The sequence below is a fragment of the Lagopus muta genome, chromosome 21 (assembly GCF_023343835.1).
Source record: "Lagopus muta isolate bLagMut1 chromosome 21, bLagMut1 primary, whole genome shotgun sequence".
Taxonomy (NCBI): domain Eukaryota; kingdom Metazoa; phylum Chordata; class Aves; order Galliformes; family Phasianidae; genus Lagopus; species Lagopus muta.
Window position 1 is genome coordinate 331,729 of NC_064453.1, and position 21,382 is coordinate 353,110.

The 21,382-nt window shown below is 44.8% G+C and overlaps 1 protein-coding gene across 10 annotated transcripts in view; it reads right to left on the minus strand.

Annotated features, from left to right (window-relative positions):
• CAMTA1 (calmodulin binding transcription activator 1) overlaps nt 1-21,382 on the minus strand; it is a 224,694-nt gene that overhangs the window by 36,227 nt on the left and 167,085 nt on the right. For all 10 annotated transcript variants that reach the window (XR_007380850.1, XM_048967827.1, XM_048967829.1 and 7 more), the window contains one exon: nt 4,767-4,920. Coding sequence is in view for 9 of the 10 variants with exons in the window: in XM_048967827.1 (XP_048823784.1) it covers nt 4,767-4,920 (154 nt within the window). In the remaining variant the exon portion in view is untranslated. The remainder of the gene's footprint in view (nt 1-4,766; nt 4,921-21,382) is intronic.

Below are 21,382 nucleotides of genomic sequence, written 5' to 3' on the forward strand. Positions count from 1 at the left end.
TTGGTTTAGTAATGAGTCCCTCTATGCTTGCTTGACAACCACTTTTATCGTTATTGTACCCACCAGATTTTGCTTTATAGCACGCTCACATTTTGCCTTTCCTCCTAAGTCTCAGTGTCTGTTATGACATGGAAGGTTCAGTTCACACATGCTTCCTGTTCCAGTTCCTGCACTCACATCCATTTTATTATTCTCAATACATTATTCTGTCACATGTGATGTTAGGCTTAACAAGAAATGTTCAAACAGCAGCTTTGTGAAAAAAATAATAAAAACACTGAAAATGAGATTAAACTGCACTGAAGTTTTTGGTTATATAAAGTTACTGAACTGTAATTGCTACTGAGAAACTTAGCAGTGTTATCTCTGGTTACTTCAGAAATTATTTGCTGCAGAAGCTCAGACTGCTGCATACAGAAGTTCTGTTTCACAGCAGTGTATCAGAGCCTGCTTCCCACTATGACTAAATCTGGTGATGAGCACTGTGTTAAAGAGAGCAAATCTGACCAGTGATCGTATCTCATGGTTTGTGTATTCATGATGGTTCCTGCTGGACCTGAATCAAGCTGTGAGCTGGAAGCTGAAAAGCAACAGACAGTTTTATGTCTGGATATCTACAGTGCCATGCCTGTTATTTTCAGTTCCTTCCACTATAACAAAGTTCCATCGTTTGCCTACTGCAAGAATCAAGCAGAAGCCAAAGCTTTTGATCTTCCTAAACCTATCAGTAATATTCACAAAGAAGTTCTCCAAACAATGAGTCTTCTTGGGAATATCCTATCCTTTACTCAGTGTTTCTCATGGTTTCCATGCTGTCCACGCCGCTCTCCGTTCCCTACAGCTCAGCTGCTGATCCTTTGCCTCTTTTCGATAACAAGGGTCTGCCACTTGTTTTTTGAATAACGATACTGCTGCCTGCGTGGAGCAGGTCAACATTTCATCAGATTTATTTACCTCTTCTGGACACCCACATAGAATTCTGCTTTGATTTTCCAGCCCTCCTCTTGCCCTTCATTACTTGCACAGCAAGATTTCCTGAGCCTCGCTGCTGGGGATGCAGGTGAACTCATGTTTCCCATTTCTTAACATTGCTCACTGAATTTGCCCGTCTCTGCACAGGTTCACTCTTAGCTGTGCCTCATAGTCCTTCCAATAGAATGAAACCCCTCCTCGAACGCCTGCTCACATGCGGATATTTAACAGCTAATGGGAGGCGGCACAGAATCACAGAACCTCAGAGGTCACCAAGTTCCAACCCCTCCGCCGTGGGCCGGGCTGCTACCCGCCAGGTTTCGCCCACGCGGTTCTGTTACCCCCAGAGAGAACCGCCGGGCCGCCGCTCTGCCCGCCCTCACACCGACATTCGCACACGCAAATTTTCACACGCAGCCGCCTCAAGTTCCGGGCTGCTCCCCGCGCGGAGCTGCAGCGCTCCCGCCGGCCGCCAGGTGGCAGCACGCGACAAGGAACGGGGCGGCCCGGCCCACTGGAGGCGCCGAGGCGCACACGGGGCTCCTCCGTCCGCGTCACATTTGAGGATTCTTTGGCTTCTCCACGCGGATCTCCAGCTCTGTTGGTAAAACCCGGTCTGGGAGAAGCAGTGTTTGGTAAAGAGGTCACAGAAGCTCCAGCTTCCATCGGGGGTCACCTCATAGCTCCGACAAATGGATGGGAAATGATGGAAATCATCCTTGATAGAACAATTAATCTTTTAAGCATAAATGATCCTAAGCTGCTAATGAAATTGAATATAAATTTAAGTCAGCCTAGAAAAAAAACAACCACGCAACAAGAACCCAACAACTCAATTCTTCACATCACCTCTGTGCCAATTATCACTTCTCAAACCCCACACTGGGCTCAGTGCCCTCCCTCCCATTTGCAGCAGGGATGCAGTTTCAGGTCACCTCCGTGAGTCTCTGCTGCTTCATTGACGCATGCAGGACAGCCTCTGGGGATGTGAGATGTGAAATACCCAAAGGCATTAAAGTTCAACCAGTACCACAAGGAACCTCCACTGCCTCAGCTGTGGTTGTGTGCAGGCCAGGAGCAATCCGTTTGCAAGCAGCAGAGAAATGAAAAAAGTACTTTTTTTTGGGGGGGGGGGGGGGGGGGGGGAGGGAAAGACAGGTCTTACAATAGCAGATGTGAAATGAGGATGGCAAGGTAGCATTGGCTGCAAGTCTGTAACACACTTTGCCAGCTGAGGGACATGAAAGGCAGAAGGGGATGATTTGGAGAAGCCTCGGTATGAGCTGGCCAACAACCTGCTGATCACATGGAGTTTATATACTGAATTCGGCTGTGCTGAACTCTGCATTTGGCTTTTACCACCAGATACCTGAAAGGACATCTGCTGATCTGTTCAGAGAAATCTCAAAGCAAGACTACAGCAGGGCACAAGAGAAGAGGAAAACAGAAAAGCAGTCCCACATCAAGGCCCACTCCTCCTATCAGGCACACTGAATGACTCAAAGCTCCCACAGAATGTCAACTATTCATTTTGCACAAACGTCCTGAAGGGTGCCTCCCAAATTAAGAACTGAATGCTGTCCCTGACCTTGGACGAGGAAGCAGCACTGTGCCTAAAGGCAGACCTAGCATCAGCATCTCCTAATTCTGGGACGTTCACTGTCTGAATCAGGATACAAAAATCTCCCTGCAGATGCAGCACTGAGCCTCAGCGCTTTGAGCACAGCCTGGCTCCTCCATCACTACCGTGTACTGAATGTGAAACTCTTAAGAAAACAAATCAACAGGAAATCTCACACAACTTCAAAGTCTGGGGGAATGAAACTGAGACACAAGATGGGACGTGTAGGAAAGGAGGTCACAAGGTCACTGACAGATGAGCTTTAAGGCAGAGAAATTTGGAAACATCAGGCAATCAAACTGAACTCTTTGAAAGAATGTGACTGATGTGGAAATGCAATGAAACCAATATGCTTGGCTCCTTAATTTCATGGCACACCCAATAGTGGAAAGAAATCCAATGGCTTCTTGGCAAACGTGTCCCTCCGTGTTCCCTGAACATGGTTATGTGTGTCCTCTCTAAGTCTGATCAGAATATAATGCTTTTATAGTAGCTGCATTTCCAAGGATGTGCTTCCCTGGATACGTATCCATAAGCAGAGACGTGTACTTGCATACATACTCTGAATAATTGTGCAGAATTTCACTCTTCCTTTCTGAGACATAAAAAAAAGCCAAGTGTTATTAAATTTACAACTAGTTCGCTGTAGTTTTCACATAATTTTCTTGATGCAATACAAGCTTTTTTTTTTTTTTTTTTTTTTCCTTTCTTCCTCTCCCCCAAACAGGCTGCTGCTTCCCCTCCTGTTTAATGTTGAGGCTCTTGTTCAGTCTCAGCTATCCTTTCAACATCTTGGATTTCTGTCTAAGCTTTATCGGTCCCAGGGCAATATTCTGTTTAGCAGATGTGTTGGATTTTTGCTTTTTGCTTTTTTTTTTTTTTTTCCTTCCTTCTTTCCTGCTTGCTTTCTCTACTTCAACTTTTCATGGAAAAGAAATACAGGGGAGCAAAAAAAGAAATGGGGTTTTGTTTGCACGAGGAAATTACCTTGCTTCTGTACCTCGGGCATCTATGAGAAAGTGAAATTGGTTGGTGAGGCGAGTGGCATTTACAGCAGTGGACACGAAACCAATTTCTGCTGGGGAAGGGGTGCGGGACAGAAGCAGACTTGGTACTGTTGCTTCACATTAAGCACCTAGATTTGGTACTGCAGCTCTGGCAATTAATGCTCTCTTGATTAGAGACCTCCCTTTATGCCTAGTCTATCTTTCATTGCACAACTCCACGTGCATTTTCAGACATATTTTCCAAGGGAAAATATATCCATACAATATCATTGATGTTTTAGAAAATACTGTGCTTCAAGGTGGATGCATGAGGTGCACAGAGTTGCAGTGTGCAGGACACATTTCCTTACACACCTTAGCAGCCTTAATTTACACTGCAGAGTTTAGAACAATGGTGAATGATATCCATCCTGAAATACATCCTATCCACTACTTTTTCAGATGGGATTAGGAGAAATTCCTGAAATCTATAAGTGGGCTTTCAAGAACAAGCTTGAGCTTCAAACCACATTGAACAGGGGAGCTGGACAGTATAACAAAAACTCATCCTGTGGGTGACTGCAAGGAAGTTCTGCATCACCAAACCATCTGACTCCAGTTTTGTTGTGTAGTGGATAGGAAGTAGATTTACTTCAACAGGAATTTCCCTTTGACAGTTGGCACTTGAAAGGCATCTCACAGCAGGTACACCTTGCTGATAAAGATACTCAGCTCCACAGAGCCCTCCTATAAATGGCAGCAACCAATTCTGATCTGACATAGAAAACACAAACACAGAGGGCCCTTCAGGGACCCCTACTTGCTGATACTGTAGTAAAGGCCCTTTGAGAGCGAGTAGATACCTAGAAATGGCACGTGAAAAACATAAGACTGCAGGTATACTTCTTCCATAGCATGGAGTGTGCTGAGGGGAGCTTAACCATAATCCCTTTTGGGACAGTCTAGGCAGCTCTCATAGTACGTAAATGGGTGCTCAGTAAAAACTTTAATGCGGAAAGAATTGACAGCTGATACATGGATAAAATACATGAGGAAGAAAGTGCATGCAGATGCAAGTCGGATTTGATGGTGACAAATAACTCCTTCAGAGAGGTCAGTGGCAGGGAGAGGCACTGTACTCTAAATTAATCATCCAAGGAGAAGAAAAATATAACCCAGATACTCACACATGGGTTTGAGCTGTCCAATGAGTTCCTCTTTTGTCCATTTTGCCCATTCTTTCTTGTCTGTATTTATTGAGCACAAGATAGGGCCGCAGGGTTTTCCACAGTCCTCAATGGCAGGAACATTCAGGTAGTGCACCAACACGATGTCTGGGTTCTACAGGGAGAGCAGAGAACACAGGTTACATAGTTGGACCTCTACCTGACTTGGTGCTCTCTGGACTTGCTTTCCTAATGAAAATGAGGACAGAGAGCATCATGGTTAGACTGCATGATGTACCAGGTTCCCTTGAGAGCACAGCTGTTCTTGCAAAAGATACGGAAAAAGTTCCAGTCCACATCAGATTATTTCAGATACGTGGAAGTTCACCTGAAAGCATCAGTAAGAGCCACATTTCTCAGAACAGCTGCAGAAAGAGGGAGGGAAGAGGTTGGCTAGAGGGGCTACAGTATGGCAGAGTGCCCCCAAGGTCCTTCTCAGACCAGCCTGTAATTCCTTGTCTTTTGAAGAATTTGCAGGTTTGCGATGAAAACAGCAATTTGCAGAAGGTTGGGACTGGGGGGGATGGTGTCTTTAGCAGCACTGCTGCAAACCAATGCTGGGGCCAGTGCAGGGTGGTTCCTCCCACAAGTTTTTTAATGCTCCACTCTCCTTCCCAATGCACTTCTTACAGGAGCTGAGGGAGAGAAAGGAAACGCAGTGCTGCTCTGATGCTCTGCAGTGCCGTCCCACTGAGAGGGGAGATTCCAGCAGGAGCTCAGCACCGCGTGACCACAGTGCCTGTAAATAAACCATCATCACATCTACAGACACAGCTCAGCCAGCTTCCCAACAGCATCCCTGGGATGCTGTGCAATAGATAATAATGAGATTGAGAAGCTGATTTCTTTCCCTTAAGTCATTTACTCCTAAGTTCACAAACTTAAATGACTGCTTTGGAATTATTTATAAAAATAAATAGGATAATGGTGTAATTAAAACTCTAATGTTTCATTAATTATGTTAGAGCCCCATTCTGAGCAGCACTGGGAACTTGATCCATCATTTGCTTGCAGAGGTGAGCTGATGGGAGCACTCCATTCTGAAACCCACAGAGATGGAGCTCAACGTGGAGGCACCTGGCCAAGGGGAGCCTGAGCAGCACTGGAGCACAGTAAGAAGCCTTAGCACACAACTGTCCTCATGTGCAATTCAGAAAAGATCCAGATAATAAAAACCATTACCTATACACCCAAATAGTCTCCATCAGCTAATTTAACTTAATTAGTGACTTAGATGATGAAGTAATAAAAGGTAATATGCTTCAGAGATTTCATGGAAAGACATCTCTTTGCACTCAGGGAAGTTGTGAAGAAGAGCAGAAGGACGCGTTGCAGCCAGCCTTATTTCAGGTGAGAGGGAGTTTTCACCACCAGTTCAGGGGCAAAGCTTCCCAACCTGCTGCAGAAGTGGGTTGGCACTAGACTTTGTATAACAGGACATTAAAAGCATATAAAATAAACACAGAGCCAACAGGTTTGTTCACAGTGTCTATATCTAAAACTTGACTGCAAGGTTGGCACAGCAAGGCCATCTCAAATGCCATTCTACGCAGTAAACTAAAGTGTTCTGACAGAAATTAAGAGAATACACATTTTTGAAAACTCTCATCAGAAAATTCAACACGTTCCTGTTACCATCCCTGGAGGTGCTCATGGCCAAGCTGGATGGGGTCTGGTCTGATGCCCATGGCAGGGAGTTGGAACTGGATGATCTTTAACGTTCCTTCCAACATAAACCATCCTATGATGCTATGAATTATGGTTTTCACGATCCGCAGCCCCCATATTTGCCTGTGTGCACACGCCTGTAAATCAGAAACTGATGAGACATCTTATTGTCATAACTTTGCTCTGAGTCAAGCCTCTCACTTGCCCCTATTGAACTGGCTTGCTCTGGGTGCACCAAACCTGCTCTGTCCATAGTGAAGGCAACTGCCATACAGGAAACATGCCAGCATGTTGGATGTGCATCTCAGAAACCCTGCAGCTGGGCGGAAGGGAAGCCTTGCAGGGAGCCCTCAGACAGACACTGCAGGCTGGGAATGTGCCCGTCAGAAAGCTGTCAGTGATTTCATTCACACAGCCTCAACAGAGCTACGTGGCTTCCCTCAAGTCAGAAGCAAAGTTGTGGCCATCTGTCCCCAAACTGGGCAAGTCTGCTTGGCACGCTGAGCCCCAAGGCATCCTGTCCTGAGGAGGTTCTCCTTAGGGTCATGGAAGGACTTGTCCCAGTACTCCTGGCATTGTAGGACAGGCAGAAGTCAGTGCAAGAAATGGTTAAAAACACAAAAAGCTGCTAGTTTTGAAAAAGAAAAATGCCACTGTAACATCTGTCTGACTCTAGTTTGCAGCTTCATCAGCACTAAGTGGTCAATAAATCAGACTGGCGTGGCGTTACCTTTCTTCTATGGCTTAACCATTAATCTAGTGCCAGTTCTTATGAAAAATGAAGGAGAAAAAATTATGTTATAGAGAAAATGTATACATTATCCAGAAAGTAATAATAGCATGTAATGGTGCTGCAGACCTCCCAGCATGATTGCTGGAGCACAGAGGCAGCCTCCCTGTGCTACCCACTCTGTGCCATTTAAATTAACCAAGTAAATCAGCTATTGTTTGTTCCACCAGCCTTTTTCATGACTGCTTTTGGAATTAGCACAAACACAGAGCTGAAACAAGAAAGGCTTTTCTAGCTCCAATATTGTGGCAGACAAGCAGCACAGAAATGCTAAGAAAAGCATTTCCAGCTCCTAAGGGGCTGGAAAACACCAGGACAAAGAGAGGACAGGAACCAACAGCTCAAGGCTAAATCTCAATGGCAGTGCCTTCCAAACCACCAATGACCACAGCTGAAAATACGTCATTTGGAGAAATACCTCTGAGCTGAGGGGAAGTTTTGCAACTCTACTCCCTGCTAGAAAAATAAAAGGGAGAAAAACTCTCTTCAGGAGTGCTGGTTTCTATGTAATACAACCACCACTTCTTAGAGCAGAAACTAAAAGAGAACAACGTTTGTGGAATTTGTTGCATAATTGCCTGCTCTGAGTGAATTCAAGTACTATAACTTCCCATTGGTTTCATCTCCGACATTATAAAGAGGGTTTTTCTTTTCTGAGTGCTGTTCATGAAGTTTGCTCTGTGTTCCTCAAAATACACAAAGTATTCCCAACTTGCAGGGAAGACAACTCTCATCCATCACTGTGGGACATGTGGATAACAGATTATCACCCAGGAGATTCAATGCAGAAGGTTTCTGCAGTTTGAGAGGCAGCCGTTACACGATGCTTCGCTGACCCCAGAGATACTGAGAAAACCTGCTTATCTTCTCTATAGAACCTAAAAACAAACAAATGAAACAATTTCCAGAAGTACTGAGATACAGATGATAGATTCTTCTACTATCTATTAAGGGAGTTTCCTCTCAAAGCTTTGCAGGTGGAGCTGGGGACAGCTGGAGCTTAAGGCACACAGGGCACTGAGCACAACAGGCATAGAAGGAACGTGAAGAGGCTGGTGTGCTGGCTTTAGGCTACTGGTTTTAATACACCATTTTCTTCCTCCTGGAACTAATTTCCAGTTGAAGCCTTGCTACAAAAGGCAACCTGGCAGTTGATGCATTAGAATACATTGATCTTTCATTGCAGCAGCAAAACCGAAAGGGTTCCAACAGAACTGCCCAGAACTCCCACCCCAGCACTTCTCCAAGTCCCTCACATCAAAACCTTTGGAGATATTTTGTTTAAATCAACTCATGTCTGAGATGAGAAACTGGCAATGGGCTGACACAGCTCCAGGCACCACAGACAAGGAAAAAGACTGTGAAGGGCTTGGGAGATCTGAGAAATGATTTTGGACACTCAGGTAATTGTAAGATTGAGTTTCCCTGCAATTGTTTTAAGGGAATCAAGATTTCATAGGCCTGTATGTTTTATAATATGCTCCCTGGTTCCTCTTTAATACCTCGGTAAGGGAAGATAAAGTATAATCAGGAAAGTAATTGCACTGTTCTGCAATTTATGTCTCAAAAGAATGAGTAGGGGGCACAGAGCCACTGCAGAGCAGAGCTGAATTAGAAAAACACAGCTTTTCCCAAACGCTTACTAACACATCATCAACTGTGATATATTTTAAAGTATTTTATACACAAAGAGCTGCCTTTGAGTTCTCCTGGGGATCACATTTCTTTAATATGCACTTTGAATGTAGGAAAATGGAGTGCTGTAATTCCATGGCCTCCAAAGTTCCCAGCAGAAGTAATTCCTGAGTTGTCTAGACCCTTTCAGAAGAACATCTCCTGTGCTATTATGAAGCACAAAGACGTGCAAAGCAACAGAAAACAAAAGGCACTTCATTTTATCATGCAGATATTAGCCATCCAGATCTGTAACTGCCATGGGCAGCCAATGGGGACAGCAGAACCCTGCCGAGATCTTCAAGGCCCCCTCCAACCTAAGACATTCTATGATCCTATGAGAAATACCTCAATCCCAGGCTGTGGCTGCAGTCAGGGCACTGCAGATCCTCAGAAGCAAAGCCAACTTGCAGGGATTCCCCACACTCGGGGCAGGGCTCCCCTGCTCACCTTCTGCTGCCAGGAACTGGGAGACGCAGCTCAGTTCTGCTCCGCAGCAGCAGAAGCAGCTTCCCAACGTCGGCACCAACCAAGGCCTGTCAGCCCAGTGTATAAAAACAGTATTCAGACAGCAAATATTATTTAGCAGTGCCAACTTCTTTTTAGACTTTTACCCTGCTGAAGATTCACTTCTGTGTTCAGACCATATTTCTCCTATTAGATGAGGAATGAGACAGATATCCCTGCGCTGGCATTTCTAAGTTCTTTGTTTTCATCATCCAGAAGCACAGAATCTCCTCCTCCTCCCTCTGCTCCTGGAACAATCTTTGCATGCGAATTCAGTCACCACATTTCAAACAGGTTTAAACAGAACTAAACTCAAAATGTTTCCATCCTCACCTTCCAGAAATTCCAGCACTATGACACCTGCCTCCAGTGGCTTCTACCCTTTCCCAGCTAACCCAATCCAAAGATGCAATCACAGCTGTTCTGAAACAAAAAAATCTTCATTTCAAAGCTCTACTGACATTCACTGAGCACTTCTTAAAACAAGTTTTTAACAACAGAATGCACTGCTTCCAATTCTGTTTTGCAGATGGTGCAGTTTTTTCTCTGATGGTCTCATTTGCCTCAATAACTCTATTAACTTTTAAATATTAATGCATTTCTATGAATTAAGAGCAGTTCAATGTGTACCTGAAGATATATATACACATTTTAAATGGTACAGTTGTAGGCAGACCAAGAAATAGGAAGCTGACATTTCAAAATACGAAAAGAGAAAACCTCAGGAGGAGCACCCAGCTCACAATAAAGCTTTCCCTCCAGAGAAATGCTGTCCCCCAGCGCCGTTCCTAAAGCATCACTGAGCTAAAAGCTATTTTTGTATGCATGCAAATGTTTCAAAAGCATTTGGAAGCCAATTGCCTCTCCAAAGCTGTACATGTTCTGCAGCAGCAGCACAAGAGTCTCAGTGCATAGGAGCAGAGGTAGGACGAAGGACTTGCCCAAGGGTTCGTGTGAGGGTTGGATGGCAGAAAGCAAGCAGCTTCACATTTCACAGGGTGCCACGGACTCCCTGACCACACAACTCTGCTCATGCACCTCTATCAGAGGAGGATGCATTATCTCAATGCCTGCCTGGAGCAATGGCAGATAAATGCATTTAATGCTCCACACTGCCTGCATGGTACATAGTAGCCAACGAGTCCTTGTTACTTTTATACTTGGTCAGGCTCTGAGGGCTCTGTCATTCATAGCTTCTTTAAATTTGTTACCTTTGATATCAGTGACTGGTAATACAATTCCCAGGGGAAGAGCATCAGTAATGTTGAGAGTGCTTTCATAATGTTTGCTTTGATTGTCCTGCGATATTTTTGTTCCTGTGGTGCAACCCTTATGGCACTGCTATATAACAGAGTTCATTCACTGAAAGTTCTGTTGTGCCTTTGTAATCTTCCTAGACAGAAGTAACGCCCAGTGTCAAGGAGTCCAAAGTTCTTTTGTGGTACACGTTTTTCATTTTAGAGTCTAACTTTACTTTGCATCGAAGGTTCAGGTAAATAAATAAAGAGTTGAATCAAAGATGCACAGGAAGCCCAGCGATGTGCTACCCAGATTGGAGATGTCACCAGAGAGCAAGACCAGGACAGGTGGCAGCAATGTGCCAAACTGCAATGCCAAAGAGGTGCTGTCACCTTCCTCAAGGTGGAAGTCGTTCCTATTGCTGGCTTTTACTTGTAAGGCATGATGTCCTAAAAGGACTCAGAGCAACCAGCAGGGAACTGATGGAGCATTTAGATTGGAAACATTGAATCCTAGGGCAAAGAAGCATCAGACTTGAATTTCTTCTGAATTGCAAGAGAAAAACTACTAGATACCCTTCCTTCTTCTTCAGTATCACTCAGAAGTCATGCATTTCCCCAGACTGAAGAGATTAACAAACAGAGATTAGCATCTAAGAGCTCCTGCTGTAGGCTGTTAGACTGAATCTAGCTCTCTGGGCTTCCTGTACATATTTCTAAGACTCCCAAGTGGATGCCTTGAAATCTTAAAAGGAAACGCGAACCTCATCAAAGCTTTGTTATGCTGCTCTGACCTGTTAAGGTGAGTAGTTATCTCCTCATCGTACCTTTTCAAGGACTTTGAGTTCTTTATAATCGCATTGGCTCTTGGCCTTTGGGGCTTCCTTTAAGAAGATCTCTAGTACTTTCTGATCAGATTTTGTTTCTCTACTCCGTGTAAGAGTGCAAACGAAGAATTATCTAAGTGTAGCATCCTAGGCTACAGGAATGCATTGTGGAATTCCCAGCACAGGCTTCCAGTTCCCCCGTGTGCTCCACTGACAGCTGTGCTTGTCAAGCAGGGGACACGCATGATCATGTAATGCTAAAGCACTCAGCAGCAAGATCAGCCAGGGGTTCTGTCTGTGGGCCTAAAACATCTGCCAGTTTCATCAAGGGTGGGGAGTAAGCCCCAGAGCACTGGAAAGCATATACTACTGTAATTAAACAAGGAGAGTCCTGCTCCAAGCGATACAAAAAGTCACTGAAGTTACTTTCAAAGGAAAAAGATAAATAATCCAGCAGACAATTTGTTCTAGATTCTTCCCTTACACTTGGTGAGTAGTTGGGAATACCAAGTTACCCAGCACCACTCTGAAAGCTGCTCCATGCACCAAGTGCTGGAGCTTCCCAGTGTGAGGGGCTCCCTGATGCTCCAGGGAAGCTTTTGGGCTTCAGCTGCTGAACTCACCACCAACAGGCACCTAGCAATGGTTTGGGCCCTCTGCTGATCGCAGCACAGGTGCTGAACTCCCAGGGGTGTGAGCAGGACAAGCTGTGCCTGCAGGAACGCAGCCCTCAGCAAAGGCTTCCAGCAGCCAAATGCTCAGCTCCGCAGAGAGCTGCGCCTCCTGGGCCACAGGGAGGTTCGAGAACTGCGAGGATAAGGAAGTTTTGGTCCTCAGTGCATTTCTTTCATTAGAAGATCTAGAACACTGCTTTATCACAGAAGCCTTATCACAGAATGCAGGTGACACAGAACATTAATACAAAGTGTATCTTAAGGAACATTAACATTTTCATAAAGCTACCATGTCCCTGTGCTCCCTTCCAGGAATACAATTCTATGGCTCTGCGACCCACAAGCAGCTCCAGCCCACACCTCACAGCACTGCACTCAGAGATTCACTTCCCCAACTCCTTTTTGCCTGCAATCTGATCTTTCCCAGATGGAGAGGGCTGTCAGACACCGTGAGAAGTGAATGGTACGCTGGATACCCAGCCCTGCCCTGCCTCAAACTCCCAAGGTAGAGCAAGAAACTTGGCTGCCAAAGATACTGTTGTTATTATTTGCAATGAGCAGAAGGGGTGCTACAACTCAACTACAGCAGAGTAAGTCACCTTTGGTGTAATACATCAGTCTCAAATCCACTGCATGGGAGCAGCCTGGTGACTTTCTAGCAGATGACAGGACACCGATAACCTCAAAAGCCGCGTTATTTAAACAGAAGAAGGCAAGCTTTGTTTAGCCCTTGGGCTCAGGTTGAATGGATGACAGATGTCGAAGCTGCGACCAATTAGATTTTTAAGCAGTGAGAGCACATTTATCAGATATGGAGCATTGGAGGCTGTGGCACACCAGTGTCACCAGCTTCATGCTGGCCAGGTGCTGGGGATGGGGAGCAGTGTGCAGGGCTGGGATGTGGGTCTCCGCTTCTCAGACCCCCATGGCTTTCCTCTAAGCTTTACTAACAGACACAGACCATTCAGATGGCAAGGCATGAATATCTCACCTAGCTGCTGCTGGTCTCAGCTACACACACACACACACACACACACACACACACACACACACACAGCAGTATCTTCTGAGACATCCCAAAAAAGAAGCAGTAGTCAGAACATCCAGTGCCAGACATGGGAATAATTAAAGTTTAACTAAAGTGCTTTTAAGTTTGTAAATGCTGGGGAAAGCGAGCACGGATCAAAGGGATTTTTTCAACTTAGGCATTCATGCATCCAAAGCCGTACCTAAGAAAGTGGTAACTGAGGAATGAAAAGCTTATGGAGAAGATTCTTTGAAATCCCAGGACCAGAAATGCCCTCTGCTACCCGGACTGTGAGCTCCGTGCATTTCCAAATGTACTGCTTTTTCTTCCCCCCGACTTGCACACACCATCTGCTGCCAGCCCCTGCAATCCTCACCAGCAGCCCTTCGGCTAGACAAGTGGGGAGGACTTATCTCATCAAGGTGATACCAGCAATGCTCACTGAAAAGCAAAGCACAGCTTCTCACATGGCAGGGATTCATCGCACCGACCAGGATTATAAGGATTACAGGCGAGCACATCATTGTAATTTTGTGATATTTGGGTGGCAACAAAAGCAGACCCAAGAATTTGAAGGTAAGTTCTCAATCTTTTTTTTTTTTTTTTTCCTTTTCTTTTTTTTTAAGATAGAGACACAAGGAAAAAATGAAATCTAGAAAGCATTGTCAGCTTGAATGATTTTCCAGGTTCTTGACACTGAACAACCATCATCCCTCAGAGCACAAGGCAGGCAATAAAACCAATAAAACTAATAAAGGAAAACGGTGTGGAGCTTGACAGATTTAGCTGTCCCTGGCATGTGACAGCCTCTTTTACCATGCAGGCAAACCAAAGTTGCATCAGACTTGTCCATAGTATGAGACCTTAACAAAACTGTTAAATTCCACAGGTGACTTTTCTCATTATCTGCATTTCTCTGAATGCTGAAAACCTGATGAGAAGCTTTAATTACCCACTGAAAGTTGGAATCCTTCAGTCTGTGCAGTGAGCCCACTCTAAATGTTTTGCAGTCTGCTACCAAACTCCAGACTCAATCTATCCAAGAGCTTGTTAACATTTCCTCTGTACACTCACTGAATGAATGAGCTTTTGAAGTCACTTATTTACCTATAAATTACAACAGTCTGAAATCATTAACAACAAAGTAAATTGTTTTAATTGATCTGAACTTTTTTTTTTTTTTTTTTTTTTTTAAAACACAAGGCAGGAACTTTGTTTCTCTATGACCACACTTTCTAAAGAGCTCAAATTGTGTATTAATTGCTTGGAGCTAAACGTCCTTAAAACGCTCTGAAAAGCTGCATGGCTGAAATGATTTGCTAAAGCCAAGTAAAAGTTCAGAGATCTCATTCCTAAATACCCACTTCTAGCTCAGTGCCCTCCTGCCATCTTAATAATGGCAGCCTCTGCCAACAGCAGCAAAGAGGCAATCTATAACAAACAAGGTGCACTGCCAATTAGTTCCTATTCAATTTTCAGTTCAATTTGGCTGGAGGTGGTGGTTCGGAGGAAATATTCAATTTATGAATAGTTTTAATGGTGTATTTCAAAGTTCTAGGCACAGGTAGGGTCTCCATCCTTGCTGATCCTGGTAGGGCTAATCACAGCCCTAAATGGGTGCTTCAGCTGAACCTGACACTGGAAATCACACATAATTACACTGATTAAATTTGCTGAAAACATGCAGCATTTTGCTACAGAAGTATAAACATAAGCAGGTGAAAGGATGAAAAAGCTGACTGCTGCTCAGAATAAAATGCTCAGGTGCTAAAAACACGTGAGCAACTGCGTGTATTGAAAGAGCAACACTGACTGTCACACCTGCTTACTGATAGCTGTAATGAAGGCAGAGAAAAAATGGCGGAAGGAGGACTCAGGAGTACAGCTGCAACCTGCTGAATGCATCGAATTATTTGTGTATATGTAAGAACAAAACAAGATGGAACACTGTAGAAGGACAGCTGGAAAAAAGCACCAGTGGTGCAGACCATCTGCATGTTAAGAGCTGGGATTGGACAAAGAAACAGGGAGATCAAGTGGGGCAGTGCATTAAGACCAATGGAGATAAAAGCAGTGGCAGCATCAATGGATATTCTCACTGCTTCCCTGGGAGCCAATTACTTAAAGGAAATGTAACCAAAGAGATGGCGAGAGAGAGAAAAGCAAACCAAGATTTTTTGTCTTCCCTGCATAACATCAACATTTCAGAAGAACTACAGCAGTTCTAGAAAGAGACTCAATCACCAGCACCTAAAGACACAGTGCTGCTCATCTGAGGGGAGAAACGAGAACAGAATTACAACAAAACCTGGTAATTTCACCAAAAAGTGCCTCCATGTTACACGCAGCATGTGAAACAGATGCACTTCTTTATAGCTGTCTCTTGCTGCACAACATGCTGAAAAGCCACTGAAATAAAATTGCTTGGTTTTCAATTTTAAAGCTGCACTTAACCAAATACTATCAGTCTTCAGCCCTATTGGCAAGGAAGAGCAGCAAATTACCTGTTTTTCCTGGAGCACCTCAAATCACAGCAGCCATCCGACTGGTCCCTCGTTACCTACAAGTCAATGCTGATAAATCGCTTTGAACATCCTGCCTGCGTGCTGCCTTTCGGGGAGGCATCTGAGGTTCTTTGGATGGTTTGGCTGATTTACTAGCACACAGAATCAGCAAAGCACCCAAAATCCACAGAAAAGAAAGGTGGTTTTGATGGAAAACACCATTTTCTAGGTATCCTTCACCTGGAAAACTCTTTCACAGACATCCAAGCATGGTGTGCCTTGGTCTTACAAAGCAGCATTGCCTTCATCAGAGGCAGCACTCCACTCTCAGACCCAAAGTTATACCGTTTCCTCTATGGCAAATGAGCTCGTGGTGAAGACAAGACAGAGCTGAACACGTGTTGGAGCACAGAGTGCTTCAGCAGCCTGGGGGGAACCCAGGGCTGCTTCCCTCAGCCCAGGGGTAAATGAGGAGGAGGGACAGCATTTGCCTCCTCCCCATAAACATGAAGCTGCAGCTGAATACGTAACATTAAGCCTGACATGGAGAAGCTGTGATGCATTACTCGCCCTGCTAAGTTTAATGTACAATTTAGAAAGATATCACCAAAATGGAACAGAGAACATCTTAAATAGCTCTGAAGGGTATTCAGCTCAGGCATCGCACAGAGTTAATGTTTAAGAGGAGCTCCTAGCCCAGTGGCAGAGAACCACCCCACGCTGAACAATCTGATTTAGATGCGTCTCAGCACCGAGGCACTTTAGAAAGAACTCATTTATTTTCATAGGCCAGATTTAGGCTTTGCACTGTTAGCTATTACCTTGCTGTCTGATAACCAAAAGCCATCAGATCTGAAAGCCTTTATCCTCCAACTGCTGCTCGGCAGAACAGGCAGCCTGAACCTGCACCTGAGAGCTGCAAATGGTCTCAATCTGCATTCACACAGCCCTACAAGAGGCATCACCACAAGAACTCCGAGACCACAAACCACCCCAACCGTAGCACAGGAGGCAGCAACTCTTTGGCTTAAAAGGTAAGAGTACCGGTGGCAGCCAGCTTGCCAAAATATTTCAAAGAAATACTTATCTTGAGAAAAATGTGATTTTTGCAGTGCTGGGGGAGTCATCTGCCCTGTCTGCTATGGAGGGATGGTGTGAGGGAGGAGCACTGCAGCTGCTTTTTGGTTTCGTTTCAGGAGAACTGCACACAGGTGTCAGACCTGGCAGAAGGAGATCAGAATCCAACCCCTCTATGGCACAGCAAAAGCCCTGAGGAGCACAGAGCCCAGCACAGCACTCAAGCACCAGCACAGGGTGACCATTTCCCACCCAGCTCTGAGGCAGTGGGAACAGCACAACGGCTGCCCCAGAAGCAGCTGACCTCAGCTGCTCTGACATCAGACAGCATCACTCAGAATTATCTCCTCAAGAAGAGAACCCTTGTCTCAAAACCAGCCTACCTGCAGCACCCCAGACATCAGCCACGTGGAGTGCAAAAGCAGCATTAGCAGGGCTGATGTGTTAATTTTTGCTCAGTATCCATCCACAGGCCTCTCACAATGACTTTCTGCAGGCCAAGTGTGCGCTGCCTCTGTGCTCTGCAGGCACTCAGCTGTGGGCTGGAGGAGCTGTGCTGCCTCACACTGAGGCTACCAAAAGAAATAGGGGTCCATAACTGATGCAGCCCTATCCTACCTGTCACACCTGGCTACATGGAGTCTCCTGACCTGATAGGGGTTTTAAATTAGGAAGAATCCTCAGCTCCTTGGACATCCTGAGGACGCCTGCTATGCTCTGCTGAGAGGACAGCTTGGTTTGGATGCTGAAACCTGCAGAATTCAAACTCCTTTGTAGCCAAAACTGTCTGTTGCTTCTGCCACAAATGTTTCTGGTGTCCCAATGGTCACCTGGCTCAAAGGGCAGCAGTGCTTTGTAGCAGTACTCAGGCCATCCTCTTGGCAGAGGATGCCTTTTTGTTGCAGTATTTCCTCTGAAGCATGCTGGCCCTGGGAGAAGAGCAGGATGATGTCTGTGCTGGGTGGCTGCTCATTCTGCATGAGCAGAGCTGGGGCTGCAGCACTGCTGGGCTCACACACTAACAAAACAGCCTGGTGTTCTTCATCATGGTTAGCTCTCAGCATCGCACACCCTGAAAGCATTTCAGCAGTACTCAGTGTGCTGAGAAAGGAACTAGGGAGATGGGATTCCTGTGGACAAAAATAGTTTAAAAGTTACAGCAAAAGAAGACTGTTGGAACATGGAGTCCTCTTTAGCAGCATCCAGCCAAGCAGCAAGAACCAAAAGGAAATAACCTATAAATAATACACAGCAAATCTGCTCTGATCTACTAACCCACTGTAGGGCAGGTTTACAGTGAAGAATAGAAAGAATTTAAGCTTGATTGTGATTTAGAAAGAGTACAGCATCAATGTATGTTCCTTGCCCTGGTTTCGCAGCTGGAATTAATGGATAACAGACTCAATGTGATGGAAGACCAGTCCAATTTTCTGCTCATGGTGTGTGTTTTGTTTTGTTTTTTTCCTGAGAAGGGAAGGAGCACACAGCTGCCAGCTGCACACACTGCACAGGAAGGTGTGTGTTCCACTGGGCAGCTCTGAGAAGCACCTCTGGGGCAGACGTGATCCTGGATGCTGTGACCAAAGCACAAAGAGCATCTCCACCAGCACTGAGACCTCCTCATGGGAAAGGAAAGCAAACAGAAGTATGTCACCATTTATCAACTTGTAAGAGCTGCCCTGGGATAGGCAGCACATGTAATTCTCATGTACTAACAGGACATAACATCAAATAGAATATGGGTTATTAATTCCCATTATGGAATAACTGATGTTTCTTTAAAGTAATGTGACAGGCAAGAAGCAAGCTCACCTTTCCCACAAGATACAAAGCCATACTCAGACACTACTGAAGCTTTGTTTTGACTATAAGGAGGTTCTTCAGGATTGCCAACAGAACGTGGCAGAAGGGGGGTCCTCCTAAGATTGTAATGTTTTTGCTAAAATGTCCTTTGTGACAACATACTGTTGGTAAAGCTACAAGAGCAGCTCTGTTTTTACTTAAATAAACCCAAGTGATAATTATCTATATGGTTTAATTGAATACAGAAAAACGATGACCGGTTTTTCTGTGCCTTGCAAGTGCTGCCGGATGCCTCAGTTGAGAACTCCACACATGGGATGCCCCAGTCCCACACTGCAACATCACGTCCTCCCACACTCTGGCACGTCCAAATGAGGTACCAGACACCAATCAGTCACTGGATAAAATGTTCTCCAGATCACATCACACCTGCTTCGCAGAAGAACCACACGTTGCTCTCTTAGATGAGCCAAGAAACATGGCACCTTTGCCTTCCTATATCATTTTTACATTGAGGTACAGCGAACAGGAGACAGTTAACTGAGCCTTAAATAATCTCATATTTTACTTCCTCTATTTTAGCAGCTAGCTGCCTTTGATACGAGCAGAGGCAGCCAGCTCTGAGGAGCCATTTGCTGGGTTTTGCTTAAGTGCATGTTAATAATGCATTTTGCGTGTGAGGGATGGCTATTTGAAGCACAGCCTAGAAGCTCGATTGCACAGTTAGTCCAAAAGGAAACCGCAGGATGAGCAGCACTTACATGAATTTTAAAGAAAAAATAATCATGTACACAGTTTTGGCTTAATGAACAAATATTTCTTTTTGTTTGTTGACATGATGGAAGTTCTAGACAATCAAATCAATTGCCTCTATTACCTAATTTATTATGCCAGAAACCTCAAACCTGATACATCTTCTTTGCTCCTTCTATTCAGATTTCCTATTTGCATTTCCTTTAAGCCTAAAGGAGAAATTTTGAAGAGCAAAGCTACCTGGAAGGCACAGAGAAGTGCAGTCCAAGATCAGCTAGCTGCGGGACTGCAGCTTGTGCATGGCACAGGACCTCAGAAACACCGCAGTTTTGTTTTGCATCATGAGCTGGGGGAGCAGAGAGCAGCACTGTGAGGGATTGGCAGAACAGATGCAGAAAAGTTCATCGTGTTTCTAAGGGAAAAGGCAAAAAGAAGTCCTGAAGCTATTTTGCTGTAGGTATTTCTGGAGCTAAGATCCAAGTCCAGATGACAACTAAAAATAAGATGGCATTTGAAGCAGCTGTGAGAGAGCCCCAGCCTCATTCCCTATGAGAGGAGGATCCCACAGCTGCCACAACCCACAGCCTCAGTTCAAACAAAATCTGTTTGCCTGTAGATTTGCTACAATCTGATTCCCATCTGCCTATGGAAAACATCAGCCACCAATGGAGAAGTGCCCAGACTCTGGGCAGAAAATGACCCAACAAGTTCATATCACCAGCAGTGGGCTAACAGATCACCTCATTGAGATCATTTGGACATAGGAGGGGGGTGTAGGAGAAGAGGAGCATCCTGGAATTAGGAGATCTCCTGCATTTTGGTATTGGGTATTTCTTAAGCTAAAAAAACCCAAAATCTCATGCTCAAACCTTACCTACACTCCATACGAGAACACGTCCAAGCTTGTAACAAAATATTCACTCAAATTAAGCACTATATTGCATTACTATAATTTTTTCTTTTCAACACAGGGAACAGATCAGCTAATTTTAGATGCATTATATTTCCAGTTTAAGAAAGTTTAAATAGACAATATTGTCTGTGTTAGGGGATGCCTATGAACGCTAACAATAGTGACCATGCATCTCAACTCACCAGAGTTTAAACACTGATCACACCCAGGGATGCTTGGAAGTTCCCAAGCAAATCACAGTTCAAGTCACAGGGCTTCACTCCTCCAGCAAGCTGCAGGATAACCACAGACTCACTAAAGAAGCAAAAGAGTTGTGCCATGACCACGCTTAAAAGTAACACCTACAAGTAACCCTGTTTCACTAATCTGGGTTTAGATGTGTCTGGTGAGCACAGTGCTGGAAAGCAACAGCTTCGTTCACCAGGGCTGCTGTGACCAAGTATTTAGGCAGTTTTGCAAGAGTAAGACCGCTGTGTTCTACCTCTGTGAGGCAGAAATTTGAACACGGGTGGCAACTGTGCACAAGGTCTGGCTCTTCTTAAGCAGATTTCTGCTGTCCTTTAATACTTGCATTCCCCTGCTCACCCGCTGTTTGCTCGCTTTGGGGGATACCACTTTGTTTTCTCACTTGCATTTGAGAAACATTTAAGATTTGCCTGTACTGCTGCTGAATTCACCTTTCTGCCTGCTACTATCGGCGAATCTCCCAGTAACTGGCTTTGGTACAGCTACCAGCAGCATACATCACAGACCTATAGATGGCACATGAAGCTCAAATGACATCCTGGATCAGACCTGCAATACCGTCACTTAGCAGCCCAAGGTAGGCAGACTCCATGTTTTCTTCCTGAAACGGCCTACAGCCACATACAAAAACAGCTAGCAAGCATGACATTAAGCCTCTGGATATTCCTTCAAAATGAAGAAGAAAGCCATACATGTTTTTTGGTAAGAAGAGTTAATTTCCAGTCTGAGCGTGTGGGAGTATGCCCCAAGGGAAGGGAGTAATGAAGCCCCAGCATTAGTTGCAAAACAAATAGATAAATCAAAGTTTCAATTTGTTCCATGTGAGCAAATGGGCCACAGTTGCTTAGCAATTCAGGGAACATTATTGCAGGCTCC